The sequence below is a fragment of the Megalopta genalis genome, chromosome 8 (assembly GCF_051020955.1).
Source record: "Megalopta genalis isolate 19385.01 chromosome 8, iyMegGena1_principal, whole genome shotgun sequence".
Lineage (NCBI taxonomy): Eukaryota > Metazoa > Arthropoda > Insecta > Hymenoptera > Halictidae > Megalopta > Megalopta genalis.
In genome coordinates this window covers 20,755,684-20,780,897 of record NC_135020.1, presented here as the reverse complement: position 1 = coordinate 20,780,897, position 25,214 = coordinate 20,755,684, and the positions used below count along the sequence as shown (strand labels likewise).

At 38.2% G+C, this 25,214-nt stretch overlaps 1 protein-coding gene across 1 annotated transcript; it reads right to left on the bottom strand.

The window, feature by feature from the left end:
* Positions 1 to 1,221: 1,221 nt before the first annotated feature.
* On the bottom strand, positions 1,222 to 24,211 carry LOC117227234 (uncharacterized). The gene is made up of 4 exons (XM_033482322.2): positions 23,759 to 24,211; positions 9,633 to 9,793; positions 3,708 to 3,842; positions 1,222 to 3,222 (listed from the first exon to the last, which is right to left on the bottom strand). The coding sequence occupies exons 1-4, from the start codon at positions 23,939 to 23,941 to the stop codon at positions 3,066 to 3,068; spliced, it is 636 nt and encodes a 211-aa protein (XP_033338213.1). The 5' UTR covers positions 23,942 to 24,211; the 3' UTR covers positions 1,222 to 3,065.
* Between the last annotated feature and the right edge of the window lie 1,003 nt (positions 24,212 to 25,214).

Sequence of the window (25,214 nt, the reverse complement as noted above, 5' to 3'; positions counted from 1 at the left end):
CTGACTCCCGTCACGTCTCGCTCTCCCGTGGTCGCCATTTTCGGTTAGGAGCACATCAGACGTGTGTGGCTATGCTTTCTGTGAGCGTGTTTGTGTGTGCATCAATTACGTGACCACGGGAAAGCGAGACGTGCGATTGGAGTCAGAAGGCATAGAACAATCGAGACAAAGTGAAACAAACGCGACAATTACAAAATCCAAGAGCGTTGATTTATCCCTAAAGCATTAACATCAGATTCTTCTGATGAACAAATGATTATTTGTAATTACTAGATTACGGATTTTATGCATTTACCACAAAAATGAATAAATCTAATTCAAAAGCGAAAATATTAGAATAATTTAAGTATATTGTTACATCGTTTCCAACTAATTATGATTGTTAAAAGGGAAAAGATATTTTCATTTCATTTATTTTGCATAAAAATCCGCAGGCTAGTAATTACTAATTACTAATTAGCATCTTAATTTTGCATTTCTTATAACGTATGTATTCATAAAAAAAAGAATGATTAGTTATCTCGAATAGTTGCAACGGCTAATTGTGATAACACTAGTTCTCATTTGAAAGACATTTTTTCCAATCGAATTCTGATTAAAGCTGCCGAGATTGAAAATTTTATACATTTGTTAACGATTCGTAAAACCGTTTACAGAGTTTGACGTTGATACGTTATTACATTTCTTTCGACAGATTACAATGTTTTTCTACCGTCAAAGTAGAAAGCCCTTTAAGCCAGTATTATTGTTTCGAAGAATCTGATATTTAAACGATACGATGGTTTTAATGCCTGTATCAAAATAATCCTTCATCCACTATGCCGGAACAAATGACAACAATAAAATTCCAATATCCCCGACACACGAGATTCCGTCCACGAACTACATGTTAAAGCCGTTTCGCCGTCGACAACGTACACAGTGGGTAAAAACAGTATTCGGACACCATTTAAAACGGTATAACTTTTTTAAAACTGGACCGGATGAACTGAATTTTTTAGAGATGTTAAAGGGACTAGTTTAGCGTGCAATGACTGAAATACCATTTTTTCAATTTTTGCTATAACTTTCATGCGAACAAACGAAAAATAAAAATAATTTTCTGAGTTATTGCTTCATAAGATCGCTTTATTAAAAAACTGAATACTATAGAAAATCTATTTAGATTTTCTATTTGTTACTATGACTTTACGCATAAAAAAACAGTTTTATATACGCAAGTTATATTTCAACGTGTATTGTTTAATTTTCTTTTTCAAAGGAGGACGTAAATAAAAGATCGTGGATTTTTCAAGTTGTTTTTGCACATTTTTGTAAATGAAGATTTAAACAATAAAACGATGCAAGTCTTGTTTCAACGTTTTAAAAATACCATTACGAACGAGAATATTTTGAAACTTATTCAAGAGGTGATTTTTCTTACCACTTTAAACTGAATGACAGCAAAACAAACAAAATAGGGATGTATTTGGTATAACTCACTCTACTTGTGTGCAAAGTTTTATAATTTTTGGAATTTACGGGTTGGCAAACCTTCTTTGTTAGCTGCGAAAGAAATTATGATGCAAAGAGCTAGACTATCTCACAGGTGTTTAATATTCTACATGTAATTCCTGAACAAACTCTATCTTGTGTTGTGCTCTAGCCACGGCTTAACCCATTTTCTTATCCTCATTAAGTACATTGGGAGAAGACGAATGCTTAGAGAACAGAAGTGGCTTATTGCTTCAAGGACTCGCCGAGTGCGGATCTAGGAATTGTGTTAGAAGCCTAGAGATCTTACACTGATTTTGCCTATTTAGCCGATTCGAGCGGATCTGAGCAGTTGAACAGTTCAATATTTCATGAATTAAGTTGTACAGAAGTTGCCAAGTAAGGAAATGCTAACAAGGAGAGGTCGCAGTCGTTGGGTCATCGATTTCGATAAAATTTTCTCTGATGAATCCAGAGCAAAAAAATAACCCCACCAATATTTTGCAGTTATTCATGAAGATATTTTATGTTTAATCTTTACGATTTCCACAAGTGTTGGACTAATAGAATATTACCATTCAATTAGTATCCTATCTTTCCTGATGTCCAAACTCCGCTATTTCATCGATAGGCACATTTGTGGACAAATATATTTGAACACCGTTTAAAAGGGAATAACTTCTTCTAAAATTGAACCAAACGAGATGACATTTTTTGAGGTGTTAGAGGAACTAATTTAGCAGATAACGTATTAAACATTTTACGTAAAAATAGCAATTGCTTAAAATGATAAAAAAAGTTAAGAAATCGCGTTATTCAACTTCCTTATCTGAACATATGCCAAAAATTCAAAAACGCATTTTATTAGCGTCGATAACTAGATCTTACACTTTTTGGTCGAAAGCCGTGAAAACTGGAACTTTCGCTACTTTTAACACATTGAATGCCGCTTATATTTGCGTGACGGAATTATTTGCACAGGTTTGAAAATTAATTTCAAAGTTAATCTATTATACCTTTCTAACGTTGTTAGGATCAACAAAACATAAGAACGTTAAAAGAGTAATCGATGTCACACAATCTAACTTGTTAGTTCAAATTTGACCAAATAATATACATTAATTTTATGAAATTCTTTTATCCCTCCAACCAATTGTAATTTTTGAAATACAGTTTTCTCGCCAATACATATCTAGTAAAATAATCTCCCTAACATCCACATCAAATTTTAGGCCCAAATTGGGCCTGGCCCAATTATTAAAAGGTTATTCCATTTTGAAAAGTGTACGAATAATTTTTGCATCGACTGTATTTGTCCACGATCGTATACAGTTCGTTCGGCAACAAGTTTTTGATCGTCGATCCTCGTTACCGGTGATCGCTGTCGATTCTCGACGTTGATCCTCGATGCCGACGCTTGCTGCCAGTTCTCGCTGCCGCTCCTCGCTGGCGGTTCTCGTTGGCGGAACCGAGAAAGCGGATAGATATCTCGGGAGCGGTTCGTAGCCACGGAATCAACGAGGATTCGAGGCGTGGCCGTTCCCGTGGCGTGCGCCTGTTCCATCCGGAGTCCGTATTTTCGGTGTCGGTGCTCACGAAATCACCGTGGAGAACACGTCGAGCACACTTCTGCGGCATTCGGGATAAAGGGCGTGGCAGTTTTCGGCCGACACCTGCTCGCCCAAGCGCTCGGCCGCTCTGTACTCTCTGTCCCCGTACTCCTCGTACCGCTCCTCGGTGCTGGAGGGCCTGGAAATTCCAGGTGAATTCAGTTTTCGGCGCAGGCCGCGAAGAATTAGAATCGATCGGTCGCGGGCGAGATCGTGCCGGCGCAGCTTGGCGCGGCGGGCTCTCGGGCCGCGAGAAACGGGGCGGAAAAGAATTCGGTGGCCGGGGCGGATGTTGGATGGGAAGAGGGGGGGGGGGAGGCGCGTTCGCGGAGTTCGTGGGATCAATAATACGAGCGGATACGCGAGAAACCAGCCAAGTTATTTCGCGCCCCCGGCCCCGTTAATTGGTCCCGCGTTCCCGCGTGCCCGCGGACATCGTTTAATCCTGCCGCAGCAGTTGCCCTCTTAATCCACCGTTCGTCCCGCATTACGAAATTTGGGGCATTGATTTAGCGGCACCACGTCGTCGCCGTGGTCGTTGCTTCTGCCGCTCCTCGCACGTGCCACCGGACAACCCATGTGGGGAATCACCCCCCGTGATTCCCATTCATGCGGTCTACTTACTTGAAAAGTACTTGCAACAGCTGCCCCAATAGACTATGCTTGTCGTCGAACGGCGTGGACGCCGCCTCGCAAATTGCCTTCATCAGGCACGCCTTGCCGCCGAACCCGTACAGGCCCGCTACCTTCTCCAGGATCCTGCGGACACCGATAGAACTGTCAAAGGGCGTGGATCAACTTAACTAGCTTCTTCGATTACAACAGATCGGACATCGTATTGGTCAAGAGATTACAGGAATCCTAACTGAAACTGTGGGAATGGGAAGCTATATATATATTTATATATATATAGATATATATTATATATATCTTATATATAGATATAGATTATATATATATATATATATATATATATATATATATATATATATATATATATATATATACATATACGGTTTGTGAATTGGATAAGCTTCGCTTTTACTATTGCTACATCCCCTACTCCACCAATCTTCTTTCTTCGCGTAATTTAGTTACTACTAGACTGTGGACCTCTCCGCGAAATAAAAATTGTCGGCTTAGATTGCAAAGAGCGGCAGTCAGTTAGAAGTTTCTTTCTTTCTCTGACGATCTTAATAAGTTCATAATAATACATCGGCATTCTCAAATTCCTTGGATCTTCTTACAGTTCTGTATCTCTTCTAACCATTTTCGTCGTAAATGCATACAATCCGCAGTCCAGTTCTCGCTATTTTTGTTAGACTTATTATTTGTTGCTTTTTCAAGCATCGGAAATTCATATACCGAATTTAGAGTGGTATCTGATTGTGATATGAACACGACGAATGCGGCGTCCGTCGCATATGTATGTGGGATTCCCTATCGCGAGTCTTCCGAACGGATATCTCGATTATAGGATCACCAAATTTAATATTTTAAAGAAAGAAATATATTTCAGTGCAAAGTTCGATGTTTAACGCTTCGAGGCTGGACGCTGACTACTTTCATCCTTCTTAATCAATATCTACATATTTTTGGGCCGCTGCCCCGCTTCGCTCAGCACACGGCACACGCGCGCACGCACACGCACGCTAGCACGCAGGCACGCGCCCATACACACGCACACGCACACACGCAGATGTGTATGTATATATATACCTCGCTCTCCACACACATTCTTAACGCGCACGCACTTCACTCACTACATGTATGACACTAGTTTTGAACAAACTGGATGTTACTGTAATGTTTAGAATGCAAAAGGGTTGAAGTACCACCCACTACGATAAATTCGAATGTTCTAGTTTCAGTTTCATTAAATAAATTATTTTGCTTTCGTGGGAGTTCTCAGGGTTGATCTTCGACATTCAAGGTGTTGAAGGACCGCTGAGGAAGATAGATCCTAACGACGCCATGTTGGCAGATGAGTTTGGAATGCTTGATGTAACGATTTATATGCTACATTTAAAATTCAACATATATGGTAGAGACGGTAGTCGGTGAAATGGTGTCAATGAAAGAAAATTGTGCAGGGAAACGGTGGTTCTCTCTTTAACGGTTAAAAATGATCTCGAAATGTTGAGAAAAAATATTCTCTGCGAGAGAGAGAGAGAGAAATCATCAATCATAATATTCGTCGTTCTGAACCGAACGCCTCTAGTATGGCACGTTTCTTTGTATCGGCAAAGAAACGAAGATGTGAAGGCAGACAAGATAAACGACGCATTTTGTACATAATATGGGGAGCTGCAAAATATTGGACACGTATTTCTTTTTTGGCAATCATTATTCTTGTTCAGGTGGTAGAAATAGTTCCGAAAGTTAAGAGTGCAAACCATGTTTAGCCATTTATCTGCGGAACCATTAATTATGCAGGGAAAGATGTATTATTGTTGCACATACGACTTGCTTGAGCGGATTAAACAAATTTTTCGAATATTCGTGCGATTAAGGAATATGATAACAAATACCTTTTTTTAAATGTTATTATATATTATATATTATATATTATATATTATATATTATATATTATATATTATATATTATATATTATATATTATATATTATATATTATATATTATATATTATATATTATATATTATATATTATATATTATATATTATATATTATATATTATATATTATATATTATATTTGTTTTTTTTTAAATGTTTTTCTAGAGTCAAATGTATTTTATAAATTATATAGAGTGTCCCAAAATTATGGTACTTTCAGGAAATGAGGGGTTCCTGAGGTCATTTGAAGTAACTTTTTCCTTAGCGAAAATACAATCCGCGGCTTTGTTTACGAGTTATTAACGAAAAACAGTGACCAATGAGAGGCAAGATCGGCTGGCGTGAAAGGACCGAACCAATGAGCGAAACTGTCCTGCGTCCGCTCGTTGGCTCGACAGCCTTGCGCCAGCCGAACTCGCCTCTCATTGGTCACTCGTTATTGTTAATAACTCGTGAACGATGCCTCGGAGAAAATTTTTGTAAAGGAAAATGACCTCAGGAACCCCTCATTTCTCGGAAGTACCATAATTTTTGGATACCCTGTATAAATAAGTAACGTATAAGCCAGCATTAAAACAGATATGAACTTGAAACAATCAATTCTAATTTATTTTACGTTTATGTTAGAGAGAACACTGTTAGGTTTATCATCGTTAACCATGACTTTGAAAATAATTTTCGATTACTAAGATATTAATAAAGGCTACTGCAAAAAATATGTGGTAAATGGTTTTCCTGCTGTTTATTTAAATTTTATAGAAATCGTAGTCAGAATCTGACACAATTTTGGCACTATCGATGCACATCCACGTTTGAAATTGATATCCTGCGTACTAAATTAACTTTGAATACATTGTTCAACCATTTGAAACCGAGTTACGTTGATATTATTACAACCAGTTACGCATGATTGAAAGTATCGCTAGATGTAGTGCATAATACGATATGCCCGGTTCGATTCGATTCATCAGAAAGCATTTGAACCAAAACTTAAATGCTAAACAAATGTTTACGTCGTAACAAGCCAAATGAGGAAGATGCGTTTAGCTGAAAACGACGTTTATCAAAATGATGTACTCGATATCTCTATTCCTTTTTTTTGTGGGGAAGAAGGGGAAATGCTATTACGCACAGGGTGGGGGACTCTCCGAGTCCAAGGCTTCGGTCCTCGAGTCTTCTCCGTAACCCTCTCCCCCCTCTCCAAAGATAGTTCGCGAAGCCGAAACTGTGCTAGAATTACTTCGGCTCCGGGGTTGTGCTATTTCGTGCCTGTCGAGTGTTCCACATTTTGATACTTTAGTGGGCCTCAGCGGTCCATCCGGAGGACTCTGTGGCGTCGCATCCCTCTGCCTGAGCGCGGCCGCTAGCAATAAAACAAGTACCGTTCCTAATCCTCAAAATTCCCTAAAAAACACGCACCCCTAATCAAACAATTCTCCTCACATCTGGACACCTCGACCCGCACGGGACTTTCTCCTTTCTCCTTTCCTACGAAAGTCCATCTATTCCTTTCTTCTCTTACACTATAAAAGAGACAAACGCGCAACTCAAAAAGCTCAGTCTGTCCTAAATTGCTAGTCCTACGACGACACGCTAGTCGTGCCCGTGCTCATCGATAGCAATTCAATAAACTGCATTAACACGTTCCGTGCCAAGCCATTTTTGCCTAACTTGTCGTTCAGGCCATTTGATGTTTTGACTAAAGATTGATACATTATCACATAATATTTCATTATATCATCAGTAGATAAGTAGTGATTGCCCGAATCAACCGTTTTTATGCAGCTCTTGCTTTAAAAAAGTCAAACATTGTAATTAATAGTTATTGTGTATATAACGATTAAGCAAATTTATGTGCTTTGTTCTATACAGCATTTTTTACAATGCCTCTCATCCTTTTGGTGGAAATATATTTTATACAATCAAATTTGTCACAAAATGTATGTCTTCAGCGCTTTAAATAAATATGTCCGCGTGTACCATAAATGGTACACGTGGCACGGAACGTGTTAATAGTAACCTTAAACACGCGCTCCGATTCGCTAACCTTCCCTTCAGTGCTAAAACTCGATATCTCTATTAATATTGATACGATTGCAGTAAATATTAGTATTTTGTTTTCATTAAAGATTCAGTTAGAAGACAAAACCTAAAGAGATCATTAATTCAGTCGTTTTTGCGCGACGCTTATAATGCCCTTCTTTTAACTATTACAATTTTGTTATCAGTTCACATTATTCTCAGATAAAATGGCAAAACCGCCGGTATTTAGCATTTCTATAGTCCACATCCGCAAATGATGTGCTTTAGCGAGTTACAATGCTCTTTAACAGGGCGATAAATAGCACGGGGGATAATTCCGTGCATCAATTCAAATGAGATGGCTGTATATGTATACTTTATGCCGCGTTGCTTGTCACCATGATAATCTATCTTTTGTGTCATTGATATCAACTCGATACCAACCCCGTAATCATATTATCTCGGTGTTACGTGTAACAGCGTAACACGAATTTCGTTAATGTGTCTGAATTTATATCTGTATACATTTCGCTACCGTATCTGTTGAATGTCATACCACGATATTAGGAAATTGATTCTCAGTGACATTAACATGTTGAATGGCGTGTCAGCAACATACGGGTGACAGAAGAAATTTGAGATTGTTTTTTAAGATAAATTTAAATTAATTTGTTCTTAAAACAAATTATCGTAATCATATACTCAGTTCACCAAATTTGATTGTATTCAGTACCATACATGCTAACATTTCAATTTCTATTTACTTAATACTTGGGTAACGGGACTCGGGTCCATTTGGACCCAGAGTAAAAATATTGTTGTCGTTCCAGTTTCTAATCGTTAATTTACATTTTCACTTATTCCATTAAAGTCTATAGAGTCATATATATAAAGTCTATAAGTCAATTATATATACAATTATAAATAATTCCAAGTATACTCGTTGTTATATTTGTATTATAGGTCGTTGCATAACTTATGTCGTATTTTCTGCTTATTATTTCGAACATTTCACGATTGTTAAACTAATTCGAGCAGAATTTTTGTCGATGCTTCCGTTTATAATTGGATATTGTGTTTGGCCTATTCTTAACGATCCAAAAATGTTTCCTCCTCTTTATTTCTGAATTTGCTTTAATATTGAATAACTCAATTATATTTTTAAACGTGACTTTACAATCTATTTGAAGCAGTTGAGATATACCACAATTGCCATGAATATAATTAGAATCTGCGAAATAAGCAATTCTTAGTGCACAAGTCAACGTTGAGCTTAATTCGGTATAGGACTGCAGAGGGTTAATATAGATATAATTGATTAAATGAATGTCTCTGCAAAGAATTGAACTTCTTTATTTAGATTTCTAACTATGTACCAATAATTAAAGTACTTAGTAACTAAACGAAAACAATATTGATCTTGGAGTAGTTGTTATTATTTGAGCGTACATTTATTGTACATGAACCCAAAATTTGTGAGCATGAATTATATTTACCAGTTAAGTTATTGCGGATAAATAAAATTCAATATATATATATATATTGAATTTTATTAATAATAATCACATCCGCAATAACTTAACTGGTAAATATAATTCATATATATATATATACAAATAAGCGGATGTGAGTGTGCGATCATTTTTATTAAAATGATATAATTGAATAATCGAATAATAATAGTGACGTGAAAGTTGATACATTAAACGATCGAATAATGAACGAGACACTGAAAGGCGATTGAAATTGTTATGTGTGCGTCAAAATATTGTGTATGAAATTAGTGTAGAAATTTCTGTTTGCATTGTAATATTATATTTAATAATTTGATAAAATTTCATCATCAATAAAAGAACTCGAAAATACGCTTCAATAAATTGCTTTAATTTTAAGGAACTTTCGCGGCTGCCAGATCGGCAGTCAAATCGTCAATAACCTGATTTGTTAATTACCTGTAGATACTCCATCTGCTCCTCTGCGTGCGAGAATAATAGATCCCGGGCTCGGTGAAATCCGAAGCGTTGGCGGGTAGATCGAACACGATCTTTGCGAAGTAACCGACGATCACGCTCTCGCGTTCCAGCTGCAGCGGCGTTCCCAGACCAAAGATCAGCTGTGAACAAGACGAAATAACTCGCGTGAGCACTCTAATCGAATAATTTCCGTTGACTCCAAGGAATTATGGGTCCCGTGGTAACGCATTCTGCGCCAGATAGCACCCAAGGGCGGTAGAAAATATTTTCTGATTGAAATCAATTTGCTATAACATTATATGACTTAATCATATTTCTAGACGTGACATTACAATCTATTAAGAATAATCAATTATCAATTATCCTTACATACGGTGTACCTAATAGTGATATTATTCGTTAATGTAATTTAAATTTGCAAAATAAGTAATTTTTAGTGTAAGAATTAATGTCATTATTTGCTTTTCTAAGCATTAATATTTGAACTGCTTAGTAACTGAAAATAAATAAAATTGATCTTCTTGTATAAACTATATACATGTGTATACTGTTCGTTGGACCTGAAGCAGGCCGATCTTAACACTTTATCGTCCGGTCGTGGTTGAGGCTGCCACTCAGTAAGGACTGGCTTAGTCGCGCGCGCATTTGCTCCCAGTACCGGCTAAATTTTCGCTATTCATTGTGTTGTGCTTATTCCTTTAAAAATAATAATAAATAATAATAATTATTATAATTATAATTCATAAGGATATGGGGAGGTCAGCATACAGGAGGTCAGCTACTAACAAAACAGTAAAGAAGCGAAAACCGTCGATAGCTAAAAGTCGATTGATAGGCTATCGGTCGATAAGCATTGGCAATCGAAAAGCCGATTAATAGGCTAGCGATCGATAAACATTGGCAATCGAAAAGCCGATAAATAGGCTAGCGGTCGATAAAGTGTTAATATTCGTTAAGTCCACGAGCGGGTCTCAACGCTGTCATTGTTAGCATTATATTCAATATCGAGTCATTTATTCACGTATATCAAGACCTAGTCATCGGGTGTTTAATTAGCTGTACCCGAAGTGACGCATGTGTGGAAAGGTTTAATACACCGATCCTTTCCATCCAGGCACGTACAAGGACTCTTTACCGCTTTTACGTGCCTCTTGCTTTATAGCGTGTCGATGGCTGCTCGAAATCCGCGGCGAACGACGCCAGAAAGCGTCCACGATCGGCCAAGTGGCGTTCGCGATCGGCTGAGGCGTTCGAACGAATAATAAGGAGCTCGGGAACGTTTATTCTGTTCGCTATCTCAGTTTCTGCAGGTGGTGCGTCCCTCTTAAACTTCTTCAGCGGACCGTTTCCGTGAAATCCGTCGGGCATAGCTCTCTTGTCCGGGTATCGCGTGGATGTGGATCGCGATATTCGATCAGAAAAGTCGCGGTTATGGTGGTTATTCATAGGAGGCGTCCGGTCCAAAGGGGAAATTGGATGAACTCGGATGGGATCGGGTTAAGATCCAACAGTGTCCGAGCCGGCCCGGCCCGGCCCGGCCCGACCCGGCGCTAGAACCGAATCGAGAAACCGCTTTCCCCCGCGGTATCTCGACCGCATTTCCGACGAGTAATCGCCGGAGGGTTTCTAGGACCCGCGGGCAAATCGAGTCAGGGATGTTTACGGATGCCACGGTTCTTACGAACCCGAGAAATCACTCTTCGGGCATCATCTTCTCGATATCCTCGAGATATGTCTCTATTTCGTTTAAGATCCCGAGCGCCGGGGATTGTTGACAAACAGGCAGGACGTTCCTCGATGCTTGATGATGCGACTACAAAAATAAGGGAACGGTCCGAGGATGGAACAAAAACGGAGCATTTCAGTAACAAATTCTCAGTGTTCGTCAAGGACCAAAAGTAATAGTTATTTGTCAAGTTTTGGTGGGACAAATCAGTTACAGTACGTGATCATCAAAAGATTTCATTTTTTCATTTCAAATAACGTTCACAAACTCGCAACGTTTGCCATGTTTCTTCAATTAATAATTGTTCGCTTTTGTTTTGATATTCGGATCTGTAGTAGGCAATAAACGATGTTGGTAGAAAATGATTTATTTATATATGCAATTATTAGAAGGATTAAAAACGCAATGTAAATATAATTTTTTCTTCTATGTGCTTAATAGAATAGAATAGATTGTTACTATACAGTAGCCTAGGGGTTAATGCAGGATTCTATGTATCAAAATTACACGTATAAAAATGGTAATATTCAATGTATATGTAACTAATGTAGCAACAATGCATACAATGCAAATGCATACACAGTTAGGAAACGAATCATTACTACATTTTTATATTTTCATAACGCCAATGTGTCCATCTGATTTTAGGTAAATAGGCAATATATCTATTGTAATTATTATTATTCACTCATTTTCGTTTCACACTCTACAAATGCTAGCTTCTCGTTTAAACGATCTAATCGATTTATTTAAATATCGTTCGGCTTTTTCGTAGTCTCCTACTAATAAATTGGATTCTTTAACAAATTAATTGCCTTCTTGAGCAAACGGACATTAGCATTTAGGAAGTATCACTTTATGTTTACTGATATGATCGATATCAGTCTGCATATATTCGTATTGATTTATTATGTTGTTTCCTAGATAGTGTGTTATTTCAGAATAACGAAATTATGTAGCCAAATATAAGCGGAAATGTATGTACAGATCGAGGCTACATGAAATGATTCGGTATTGAATGATTTCATCAATTATTTTGTTGTTTTCCCTCATTACAGTGTATTTAATGTGATTATTTGTACCTCCAGATGTGGCGTATTTCTGCCCAATTAAATGAGTCCGAGCTGCGCAAAATTGATAAACGCGAAATTAGAAGCTATTTGTACTAATGGGAAGATAGAATTGAATGTAAAAAATTAGGAAACAATTATGGTGTTGAATATAAATTGGTGAACAATTCAAATATTAACAATGGCAAAGATACGTTGTTTGTTTAATAACAAACCATTGAAGTAATATTTATGTTACAAACGATGTTATTTACGAAGTTATTCACATATTCGTTTTCTAATAATATTATCAACGTGATGATACGCGTACATTGATACAATTCTTTACATATGTTTTACAATTATTTCTTCTTATAAGTTGTCCGAGTAAACAGAACTTCAATTTGTAACGTCTAGATTACTTGAAAGAGTAATTACTGCGTTAAACTTCAACTCAGCAGTTTCGGTTTCATTAGCTTAAGTACCTCAATTTAGAGGAAGTTTAATTTTCGGCAACTTTTCGAAGAGGCTCTTCTGTAATTAACGCGGTAATAAATTTCGATAGTTTATATAGATTTGCATTGTTTGTGCGTTTTTTTGTACGCGACTGATTAAAATTAGAGTAAATTGAGAAAAGCAGCTCGAGGTCAGACTAGTAGAATATGAAAAACCATGTACATATGTACATACAGGTTGTTCAGCGTGACGGTCGTACCGATTTTTGAGGCATTTACGCTAATCTGACAAAAAACTGTTCGAAGTAATAGTTCATGTGATCTTCAAGAGAAACAAACTGCGATAATAAAATTTTCGAAAAATCTTTTATTCGATGAAAAATGAAGATCACATTGACTTTCTCAAATGGCACCGTATGCTTCTGATAATATAGCGTTATAGCCGACGAAGAGACGAAATCAACGACTTACTACGCAATGACCATCGAATGACCTTTAGCTTAGAAATTCACGGTAATTGAGAAAATAATTTTCCGACGCGTTAATGAAACGCGAATCGTAACTCAAGAGTCAAGGATACTTCGAAGAGGAATGCAGACAATAAACATACATCTTTACCTCTTATTTACAGTGCACATTAGTGTAGTAAGATCATTGTGTAATAAGTCGTTGAATTCGCCTCTTCGTCGGTTGTAACACTATACCATCGAAAGCACATGGTGCCATTTAAGAAAGTTGTTTTCCATCGTTTTTCGACGAATAAAAGATTTTTCGAAATTTTTATTATTGCAATTTGTTTCCCTCAAAAATCGGCGCGATTGTTACGTTGAACATCCCGTATATACAATTATATTAAACATACAATATACAGAGAGAAATATAACCATAAAAATCATTTTGCACATTCGGAATCGTGTCTTCGATCATTGTGCGACATACGGACCAATCACTTGAAGGTTCAATTAAGCTGTGCTCGACGGAACCTGAAATCGAAAGGAATCCGCTGCTTTTTCCGGTAATGTGTTAAAAACGATATATTACGGTAATCATGATCGTTATTACAGTTACTGAAATGGATTGGTAGGACCCGTATGGTATGAGGCCGGCTCTCGGGGTTGTATCGATCTCGATTGGCAGCGGGCCGGCGGCGCTCGATGGAAAAACGCTTGACGCCCTTCCACCGAGTCCTCCGCGAATCTCGTTAAACTGTCCTCCCCAGACGCGCGGCCCGAAACGATTCTCCGTGGAAATTCGCGGTTTTATCGAAAATTCATACCGGGCCACGATGCCGCGTGTACGTGTGCATGAATATGTATAGGGTGGCAGCACAGGGCCGGTACACGTGCGATCTCGGGTGCGAGCATGCGCGCGTGCGCGCGCGAGCGTTCTCGGGGGCAGAGGGAGGTATATCCACCTGGCACAGAAATTGGATGAGCCCTGAAAAGGTCAGGTGGAACGCGTTAGCCGAACGCGATATCCAGCCACGAAAGATGTGAATCGAACCACGTCGGCAAAGTCTTCCGGGACCGGTTATTATTACTCGCGCGGCCTCTCGATTGCGATCTTTAACCGGCGAAATAGATTTCCCGCAATGCACCGGTCACCGATGGACGCTCGACCTCTTGTTGTACGTCCGGCACTCGAGCAGTTTAATGGATTCCTTTCCGGTCGTTCTGCGTTAAATCGCACGCGTTTTATTATGTAGTCAGCCGTTCATTACTGCCTCGAACTCGCGTGATTTTTTAGTTCGCTCGAGACGTCGCAACGCGGAGTATTTAGCTTGAAGAACTGGTGAAAAATCGAGTTCAAAAAGTTTTCGTAGAAAATACAGGTTTCGCTTTCTGAGATAGTTGAACGTGTAGAATGAGTCATTTAACTCTTGCACCTTGAGCTTTTCCTGTAAACTATATACAAAAAAATTGTTTCGAACAGAAGTAACAATTAATTTTTTTGCTATTTACCCTTTTTATCAAAATATGAAGATCGCTTGACAAAACATGAATCGCTCGTATTATTGAATCGCCTGGCTTGCTTTGATTGTAATGTAACATTTCCTGCATTCAAAATCAACTGACAGATATCTCGATAGACGTTAAATTCTGAACTCTTGCACCTTCATCATTTTAATTCGGTATTTAGTAAACTTTCGAATGGCACGATTGAATGTTGCACATTATATTGGGTTGGCAACTAAGTAATTGCCGATTTCAGTTATAGATGCCTCTCACTCCCATTTTTATGATATCCGTAAATGTTATATTATAAAATTATTATTATTATTACTATTATTATGTTATCTTTTATTATCCGTGAATGTTAGCAACTGGACAAATTAAATGCAGCGGTCAAGGAAAAGCGACCAGAATTGGTCAATCGCAAAGGTGTCATTTTCCACCAGGACAATGCTAGGCCGCACACGTCTTTGTCCACTCGGCAAAAATTGATGGATATTGGTTGGGAATTGATGTTACACCCACCATATAGCCCTGATCTCGCGCCATCGGATTACCACTTATTTCGATCCCTGGACAACTCCCTTCGTGGTAAAACTTTTAACGATGATGACGCTGTAAAATCTCACTTAACTCAGTTTTTGGCCGAAAAGGATCAGACTTTCTACGAGCGTGGAATTTTCAAGTTGTCAGAGAGATGGCAAAGGTCATCGAACAAAATGGAAAATACATTACAGATTAAACTCCATTCCAAGTAAAAAAGATTTTGTATTTCATTGAACAAATCGGCAATCACTTAGTTGCCAACCCAATAGTTGAAAAATTCAAGGTGACCCTCATACTTTTATGAAAAAGAAAAATAGTAAAAAATTAGTTGTAGCCGTCCATGATCACCTTTTATACTAAACGCGAGAAAAGTTAAAGTGAAAGAGTTAAATGGCTCTTTCCTAAGATGAAACTAATTTTCTTTAAAATAACTCTATTTAAGATATTTGCATAACGTTTTCAATTATATTATTTAGAGTAACATGAGACAAATAGAGACGCGGCAGACACCTCAGAAATAGAGGGTATTTATGATTTATTTGTAAATTTTGTATCCTATCAATTTTTTGCGTGAAATTGTAGTAAATAATAGTATTATTTCATTACCAAATACTTATGTTTCCATGAAAACGAATTAAACAGGTTTGGTCAGCTAGCTTTTGAGATTAAATATTAGCTTGTTATGTGCGTTATTATACACACATTATTCATTCCTTCGTAATCGAAATAAAATTGAAATTTTGTGTGTAATCAAAACCAAAGAATAAACGTACATGAAGTTATATAAGCAATCGTACTGCATCATTCGTTTTTCTTGATTATTTGATTCGCTTCTTTAATATCCTAATTATTTAACTCTCGTCGGATTAATTTTTGCGTAAATCAAAGGATTTAATTAAATCGCGTAAATTTAATATTCTAAAATTGAAAGCATTATGTAACTGTGTATGTTAATGTATTTCCAGCTTTTAAAACTTATCATCGAACAGAAAATCATTATCCGTAAATGTTCTTGCTAAAGGAAACAATATTCTATTTTATACCATTTTATTTTTAAATTGTTAAAATAACACATCTTGTTTGCAGTATCTCATACACAAAAGATTCTACAGAGATAAATATACAGTGATATTCTTCACTTAAAAATGCAGTCATTTAGAAAAGAAAAACATTGGTTTTAAAAATAACATCAGGCAATAATTATTTCCTTGCAAAAATGTTAAACTATGGTTTCTTACCAATTCACTTTGTAAATCCTGTCTTCTACATAATAATAACAACACTACGATGTAAATAGAAAATTTTAGTATTTCCCGTCTTTCGAAATTAGATAAAGGATTTTCATAACATTTAATTTTGGACGCATCTGTAATATAATAGAAACCCTAGAGCAGAAAGTAAAATGAATTGCTCAAATCGCAAGTTTGTACGAACATTTACGGTTTATTCATTATCCATAGATAACGTCACTGTTTATGTCCGCTTCGAATAAAATTTTAACAGGGCGCAAAAAAACGCATTGCACATAAAAGTCACGATTCTTCAGGGTCAGATAGTATAACAATGCCGTTTCACAGGTGCTAAATTTCGCTCGTTACACAGAGGCAAGTATTTCCTTTCCTTTTGTACGTCGGACCGATGCTTAAACGTGTAATAAAGTCGTATTACAATCATTGGACTGTGAACGTTTATGGTCTTGTAACAAATTTGACTGTGCAAAGCGTAATAAAATAGATGGTAAAAGAAATTCTCTCTATTACTGTAAATATACTTGAGACGATCCAATTGAAACTGGAAATTCTTTAAAAATCACTAGAAGAATCCTTAAAATCTGATACAGTTTTCCCTGAAATTCTTTTTTCGAACAATGTTTACGAACATGTTACATTGATAAAATTAGTATACCTGAAGTACAATAGTTCGCATATAAATAGTTATACAATACCATGTTGTGAGTAACATTAACGTTCAATATATACTCTTTTTTCTCGTCAAACGATATTTGGCATGAATCGGTAGACGAAACGAAAACCATATTTTTATTATATTGTATATGGAAATTATTGAACAAAGAAGTATACGTTGTTATTCACATTCTGTTTCTACAATTGATACAGAAATTGTCATTTTTACAATTGTTTGCAATAATTCGATTATTTTTTCATTATAATATATCCATAATTATGTTAACAGCCGGAAATGGGGGTACCTAAGGTCATTTGAAGTAACTTTTTTCTTAGCGAAAATGCAATCCGCGGCTTCCTTTAACCCTAGAAAGATAACCATATGACAACGTACGTAAAAGATAACCATACGCTTCAGAGGCGCATGCTTTTCTAAGGCGTCAATTTTATACTAACAATGGATATTTATTTAAGTTAATCTAGTCATTTTAAAGGTTTGGCATTATTGTAAAAATAAAATGCATTTATATTATATTTTTTTAAATTTTAAGTAATTTTAAACTTAAATCACTAGACCTCTATGAAAAATTAACAAAAATCAACAGTCTTCGCAGGCGCCTCTGCGACGTAGGTTATCTTTCTCGGATTAAGAGTTATATTAACGAAAAACAGTGACCAATGAGAGGCGTGATTAACTGGCCCCAGGCGGCCGTGCCAATCGGCGGAACTGGGCTCGTTGGCTTGACCGCCTTGCGTCAGCTGAACTCGCACCTCATTGGTCAGTGTTTTTCATCAATAACTGATAAACAAAGCCGCGGATTGCATTTTCGCTAAGGAAAAAGTTACTTCAAATGACCTCAGGAATCATCTCTTTCTGGATGTTAACATAATTATGGGTCACCCTGTATATATTATACAAACAAAAATTCGCAGAACAGATTCGCATAAAGATTCGACAGTCCAGTTACTTGGATAGGTTCGAACAAGTTCGATTGACAAACATTGGATTGGAACGAAGCAGTTCAAAGCTACACGACAAACTGGACAGAAACGCAAGAATAAAAGCTCCGAAAGACGATCTCAATCGGCAAATGGTATTACACGGTTACAGCATGCGCCGGTCGCCTTAATTAATTAAGTGTCCGGATATTTCTGGACGACACGGTATGCTGAAACGAACCCTCGTCTCGGGTCGCAGACGACGAACAAAGAGAAATATTGTCGTTATATCGCGATCGTCGACGTCGAAGCATTCTCGCGAATGGAAGACAGAGGGAAGAGTGTACGATCGCGTGTTTCCACGACAGGCCCAGGAGCGAACAATAACGAGCGATCTTCTCGCCCTAAAAACGAGTACCCATTAGCATCGAGTGCCGGGCTGGAAGCTGAAAAGGTTTGCGGACGTAGCCCGGAGCGGTCTGCTCGGCGCCCGCGGCGGATCAACGCTCGATTATTATCCGTCCGCTCAATTATTCCGAAAGAGAAACGTTCGGGGTCTCGGAGAGTCGGTCTCGCCTGGAAACTATGGGGCGCTGCGTTTACGGTGCGGCCGCTTCTTGAATAATTCCCAGCCGAGCCACATGTCCGAGGCTCATCCAATTTTCCATCGAGCGTGTTTCGAAATGGTCGTCGTTCGGATTACAACCACCGCGCGGCTTGGCTGGACGAACAAGACCGTGGCCGGCAAGCTCACGGGTCTCCGCTCGGAATCGTCTGCTCCCGCCTGCTCGGACCGCTCGGACCGCCGGATTCTGCTTTGTGCGGTCGAGGAGTTGAGCGTACCGACCGGCCAACACCCGCAAAAACTTGAATTAGTTGTCCGCCGAGAGTTTCTTTCGCGCGCGCGAGCTTCAATCCCGGTCGACCGGACCCGGACCGCTCGAAACAATGCCGGCTCGCGGTTTCCCCGCTCGTACCGTTTCGTGTTTCTCGTCCCGCGTGCGATTTTCGAATACAGCAGACTTCCGTATAACACGGACTCGTGTTACAGGAAACCGCGTAACACGAAAATTTTCCCTCGTATAATACGAATAATACGGAAAATTCTCCCCGATTGTCCGTCAACTTGTAAACGAAAATAGAGAATTTCGGAACACAGGAGGTACGATTATTCGAGCCTCGCGCCTCGTTTTTATGGTTGTTGAATGAGCCGCGAGTCTGGAATAAACGTATCTGCTATTTCCAAATGGTCCATTTTTGTTTATAAGCCGAGAGACAGTTGGGGAGAATTTACTGTGTTGAATTTACGTTATCGTGTGTTACGTGTGGAGACTTTCTCACAGTGACAGTTTTTACCTTTCTGGGACTTTATGCGCCATACGGACGGTTTTGCAGGCTCGCGTGTATATTATGTTCAAGTGGGGCCTCTCATTAACACTAAATTTAGAGAGCACACAAAATTATACGTTACTTAAAAATTTTATATTAGTTTAATAATAATAAGATATTTAATAACAGATATTTATAACAATAAGATATTTATTCTGATTTTTAACCAGAGTTATTGTAACATTTTCCGTAAGTAATATATGAATTAAATAAATAACTCATAAATGTATCTTTACGATATGAATAATCATAAATTAGAAAATTAGTGTATAACACGTAAACAGGGGTTCCAAGAGGCTTGATAGCAAGGCCACGTTTAAAAAGTTAGAAAACAAGTGTTTTTATTCGCCTTTATCATTCTAAGCAATAGCAACCTTTAAAAAAGGGCATACTTAGTTATGATCTAATAGACTGCTCGCTCTATCGTCTAAAACAAACTTCATGTCGTTTAGTCCAGTTCTAAAAAAGTTATTGCTGTCTTGAAAAGTGTCCGAATATTAACGGGAGTCGCTGTATTTACATCCCGTAATACGTTGTGCGATTGACACTACTTCAGACGTTTCGCGCAACCATGAAAAGACTTGGTGTGTGACCGACCTTGTTGTTTGTGGTGCTCGTTATTGAAACTTAAATTGTAGGGCAAGGGGTTAATTCGAAGAAGCTTGTTTCCATTGACACAGCCAGAAGCAAGATAAGTGGCCACAGACGGAGCAAAAACAGAAGCGCGTGTTTACTTGTCTGCGACACCGCACGAACGGTATTGTGTCGCGGGATAACACGTCCATGGTATCGTACAAGCGGCATTACGTCGCGAGATATCTTGTCCGCAACCTTATGCGAACAGTATCGGTGTCGTGACATAACGCGGCCATGGGAGCGAAGCGGTTAAGGAGATTTAATTCTGAGAATCTACTAGTATCATTTCTGTGAATCTGGTTTCATTGCGATCTAGTCCCAATAAGCACCAAGGCCCAATAAGGACCAATAAGGCCCAAGAATTTGGGCCCTATTATGCTACCAAAAATCGTCTAAAACTGATACAGGGAGCGGAGCGATTAATATATGAGGTTCTGAAAATTGCAGTACCGATTCCACAGACTAAAAATATGCAACTACCTCATCGACCGACTCTGACAGTACACACAAACGGAACGTACTCTCAACCCGAAGCAGTCAATACAGGAGTCCAGCAAAGCTCGATTACATCTACGTAAGTGACTGCAAACGGTACTATCATCTTCTTCTCCTTCTGACAACTTACACACAAGCCATAAAAAAATTACAAGAATATGTCAACCGAATTGCACAATACAGTAATTTCTCCCTAATTCGCGTTCAGATTGCGCACGAAAATGGACAATATAGGAAGAAAGAATACGATTATTCGAGCCTTGCGACACGTTTTCATAATTACCGATTGTCAGCAATTATAAAAACGAGACGCAAGGCTCGGATGATCGTATCTCCTCTATCCAAATTGTCCATTCTTGTGCGCGATCTTGGCGCGAATTAGGGAGAAATTATGGTACTTCGACGAATGAAAAATAAATGTAGACAAATCACAAGCAATAATGTTTCACAGAAAAAACATCTCATTCCCTACGAATACACAAATAGAATCCACAACCATCCCCTGGCCCAGCGAAGTAAGGTATCTCGTACTTATCCCAGATAGGAAACTGAACTGGTCTCGGCCAAAAAATAAGAAGATCCAAAAAACAAATCTGCTTATCAGATTTCTGTATCTGTTCACAGGCAAAATATCCCCGTAAAAAACAAGTATCAAAAGAACTCTCTATCATGCGCACGATCTATTCTGTGTGGTCAGCAAATAATATAAGCCACAGGCCGTAGCAGCCAATATCCATTTCAAAAACAGAATTTCGTTTACCGATAACCGATATGGATAAGTGAAACAAATCCTCCTTATCAATAAACACGACTTTGTTACTGATTTTTTTCACAGGAATATTTCAAAATAACTTTGATATTCAGTTCCAGGAAAGCCATGTTACTGTACGGGCAATAAGACTACTATATTCTGACCAACGTTTTCATACATTTATGAAACGCCATTAATGGTCAACGTTGCGTTAACACAATGTTAAACTCATAATCTTTCTGGTTCGATTATGGAAAGAGACTTCAGAGATTTGCTCAATATTTTTGCATTACAATTTCATCTTCCAGCCGAATTGTAGATTATTTTGAACGTTCTAGAAATGTTGCAAACATACAATGTTGAATTCAATCATGCATGTAACATGTTTCGAGTGCATTGGATTTCTGTGCGGGATAGCTAGTATTGTAGTGCAATTTTTATATTTTGTAAATATACATATATAGAGATTTATTTACTTCGTTCCCTCAAACGAAAAATATGAAGAATTTTCCTGCACGCTGAAATAAGTCGCAATCTTATTTTATATTTCGTGATTTAAATAAAACTAATATGGTTTCACTTAGACAAAGTTACGAAACACTGAACGCTTTAATTAATGTTTCTTACAATATAATTAAACAAAACTATTAAATATAATTAGTATTGTGAATGATAGAATGTTTCTTTATTTTGCTCTGTTTCAATTATTTAAGAAACAGTATGTTATGTACATATGTTAGTTATGTAACAGTTTTGCATAACCATAAAGTTTATGTATGTAAAATTGCTCTTGTAAACTTGTTAATGTTATCATTTTCGACAATATCATTTCAATATATCATACTGGACACTCCAATATCAATATGTTTTCAGTTGAGAAATGTTTTTTGACAGAGTTATTGCAGGAACAGCGTCGTTGCCATGGTGAAATATAGCGTTACACCTCGGTTATTCTACGAACGAACTACTCAATTTGTTTCTAACGAATTTTAAACGATCGACAGCTATCGCACAATCGCCGATGAACATAGTTTCATATCATTACGGAACCTTCGCTTCACTGACAACTATTTGGAATTCTCTCAACTTTCCGGAGATTGCGAAAGTGGTACTTTCAGCTATTAGACCATGAAAATTCACTTTCTTCTCATTAATGAAGAGCACTTGCCAGTAAAAATCATAATTGCTTACTGATTAAAATAGGATGGTTATCCGAGTATGGCGAAAGTACTGTGACAATAATGGCGAGATCCTGTACAACGAAAGTCTGAAATTAAATGCTGCGAGCAATGTTGTCTCGAAATTAATGGAAATATAAATTCCGAACTATGCCAGTAGAATAACTTAAGAAGAATTCGTATCATAGATTATATTATACATATATCATTCTAAAGTCAACTTATTGTTTAATCTATGTAATTGCAGTATTCATAATTCTGTTCAATCGAATTCTGACATTTCAGAGCTGTCATTCGATATCAAATAAGTTTGGCCCTATTTAAAATATTGTAGAATTTGAATAACTATCGATGTCGTAAAACTAAAAAGTATCGTACATTGTACATCATACGAGATAAATATTAACTTTGAGATTAGTATGACAGATAATGACAGATTTCCGAAACTTATCACCCATTTAACATGAAACTTTTTCAACTCCTTTTTTCTCTTCCTTTCCTTGTTCCTTTCTTTCCTTTCCATTAATTTCTCTTCGTTTTTCGAGATTACACAGTGTCGAACAACAAGGTGATTATTTTTTATAAAACTGTCGTAACTTCTTTCCCAAACCTTTCCAAAAATTATCAGCCGATGCTAAAGACGTTAAGTGACATTTTACGCTGTCCTGGTATAATGTATTCGGTTAAACGACTCTTCCTTCGAAACGAGTTCATAAAATGCAGATTAGGTGAGGCGAAATCAACGGCGAAAGGAAAAAGTCGAAAGACCGGACTACTCGGTCGGCGAAGATAATCGGAAAACAATTAGAATAATCGATTAAACGTATCCTGGAAGCGGCAATATATCCTCGAATAAGTCTCGCCGGGATCGTTCCGATAGCTCGGATAGCTAATAGCTAGCAAAAGCAAAGATTCTCGATTTTTCCGATATCACGAGCCCACCAACGAATTCCTCTCGAGCTGTGGAAGAGAGGCCGATGGAAGGAGCCAATACCGAGCACTTGAGCGACGCGCGACTGAATCCTCGATTGGCCGCGGAGACGGTTGATTACCCTCGTGGTGCGGGGTTCCGCGGCTATACGTACCAGCATCTGCGAGTCGTGAGGGAAAACAAGGGACCTGGTTCGCCGTGAGGGACTTTCGATCAGCTTGGTGCCGTTGTTCGCCGTGAAATCGTCGCCTCCATCCCCGTCGCTACCCGAAGTCTGCGGCAGACACCGCGACAGGCAAACGAGCAACAGCGTCAGGAAGACCCTCGTCCCAGCCATCGGGAGCTTAGGCCCCGAGCGACAGGATTACTCGCGAGGCGGAGCCGAAGTGAGCCGAAGCGAGCCTAGGCGGCGCGGTCTGGCTTCAGCTTCGAACCGTAACCGAAATGGAAACCGCCCCCGGTGAGCGTTCAACGGAGCCACGAAAAATGAAGCTGCAGCGATACCGGTCGACCGATGAATAACCGATTCGGTCGTAGCTCCGCGAGCGATCGCCGATAACGCCTCGTCGGAGGACAGAGGGCTCGGCGTTCAGTCGTTTGCTAATTCAATTGACTGTGATTCGCGCCGATGGGCTGACTACAAGCCGAGGAGACTTTGCTTGTAACGGGAAGCCTCGTTAGCAACCAGCTCCGAGAGGACATCTGCTGTCAGTCTTTGATTAGTCTTTGTTTGAGTTTCCAATTTAGCCGGGAATGTGGCTTGTTCTCCTTGATTCTTGGGGACGCGGCTGGTAACGATGATTATCGACACTTTGGACCCGTCATAAACATGACGAAACTCTGACGCAAGTAGCGGTTCCTGAGGACCGCTACAGCGGAAGAACATTTCTTTCGCGACATTCATTCACCAACGAGATCATCGATTATCTACGGTAATTAATTAACGCTAGATTTACGGAACCGTCAAAATGTTTACGATTATTCATATCGTATAGATGCATTTATGAGTTATTTATTCAATCTATATGTTACTTACGGCAAATGTTACAATTACACTTGTTAAAAATCAGAATAAATGGGGCACCCATTTAGCGCGTGGGGCGCGTGCCATTTTTTTAAGTACTTCAATGTGCTGTCTTCTTTTACATATTTTTATGGATATATATTTATTACATTAAAAGAAAGAAAACGGGACAGAAAATTAGAAAGAGATCGAGCGAGGCAAAATTTGGTTGATGTTTTACATTATGATGATGTAGCCCCTATAGTTGAAAAATTCGATAATGTGGATTATGTAATTGATTTATATGGACATATAGTAGGAATGGAACTTTCTCCAGATCATAGGTTAATTATTTACATTATTAACGCGAAACATAGTATATATTATTATATATTTTATACTTTATTTTTTTACTTATTTACACTTTATTTTAATATAAGTTATTTATGCTTTATTTTATATACTTATATTAAATACTTCAGGTATTTATATGTTAACATAAGACCATGGCCACAAGATTGCCATAGCCCCCAACCACCACCAATGGCTAAAGAGATAGATATTCGTGGAATTGACTTAATGATTTGGCGGCGGTCGTAAGTGTGTG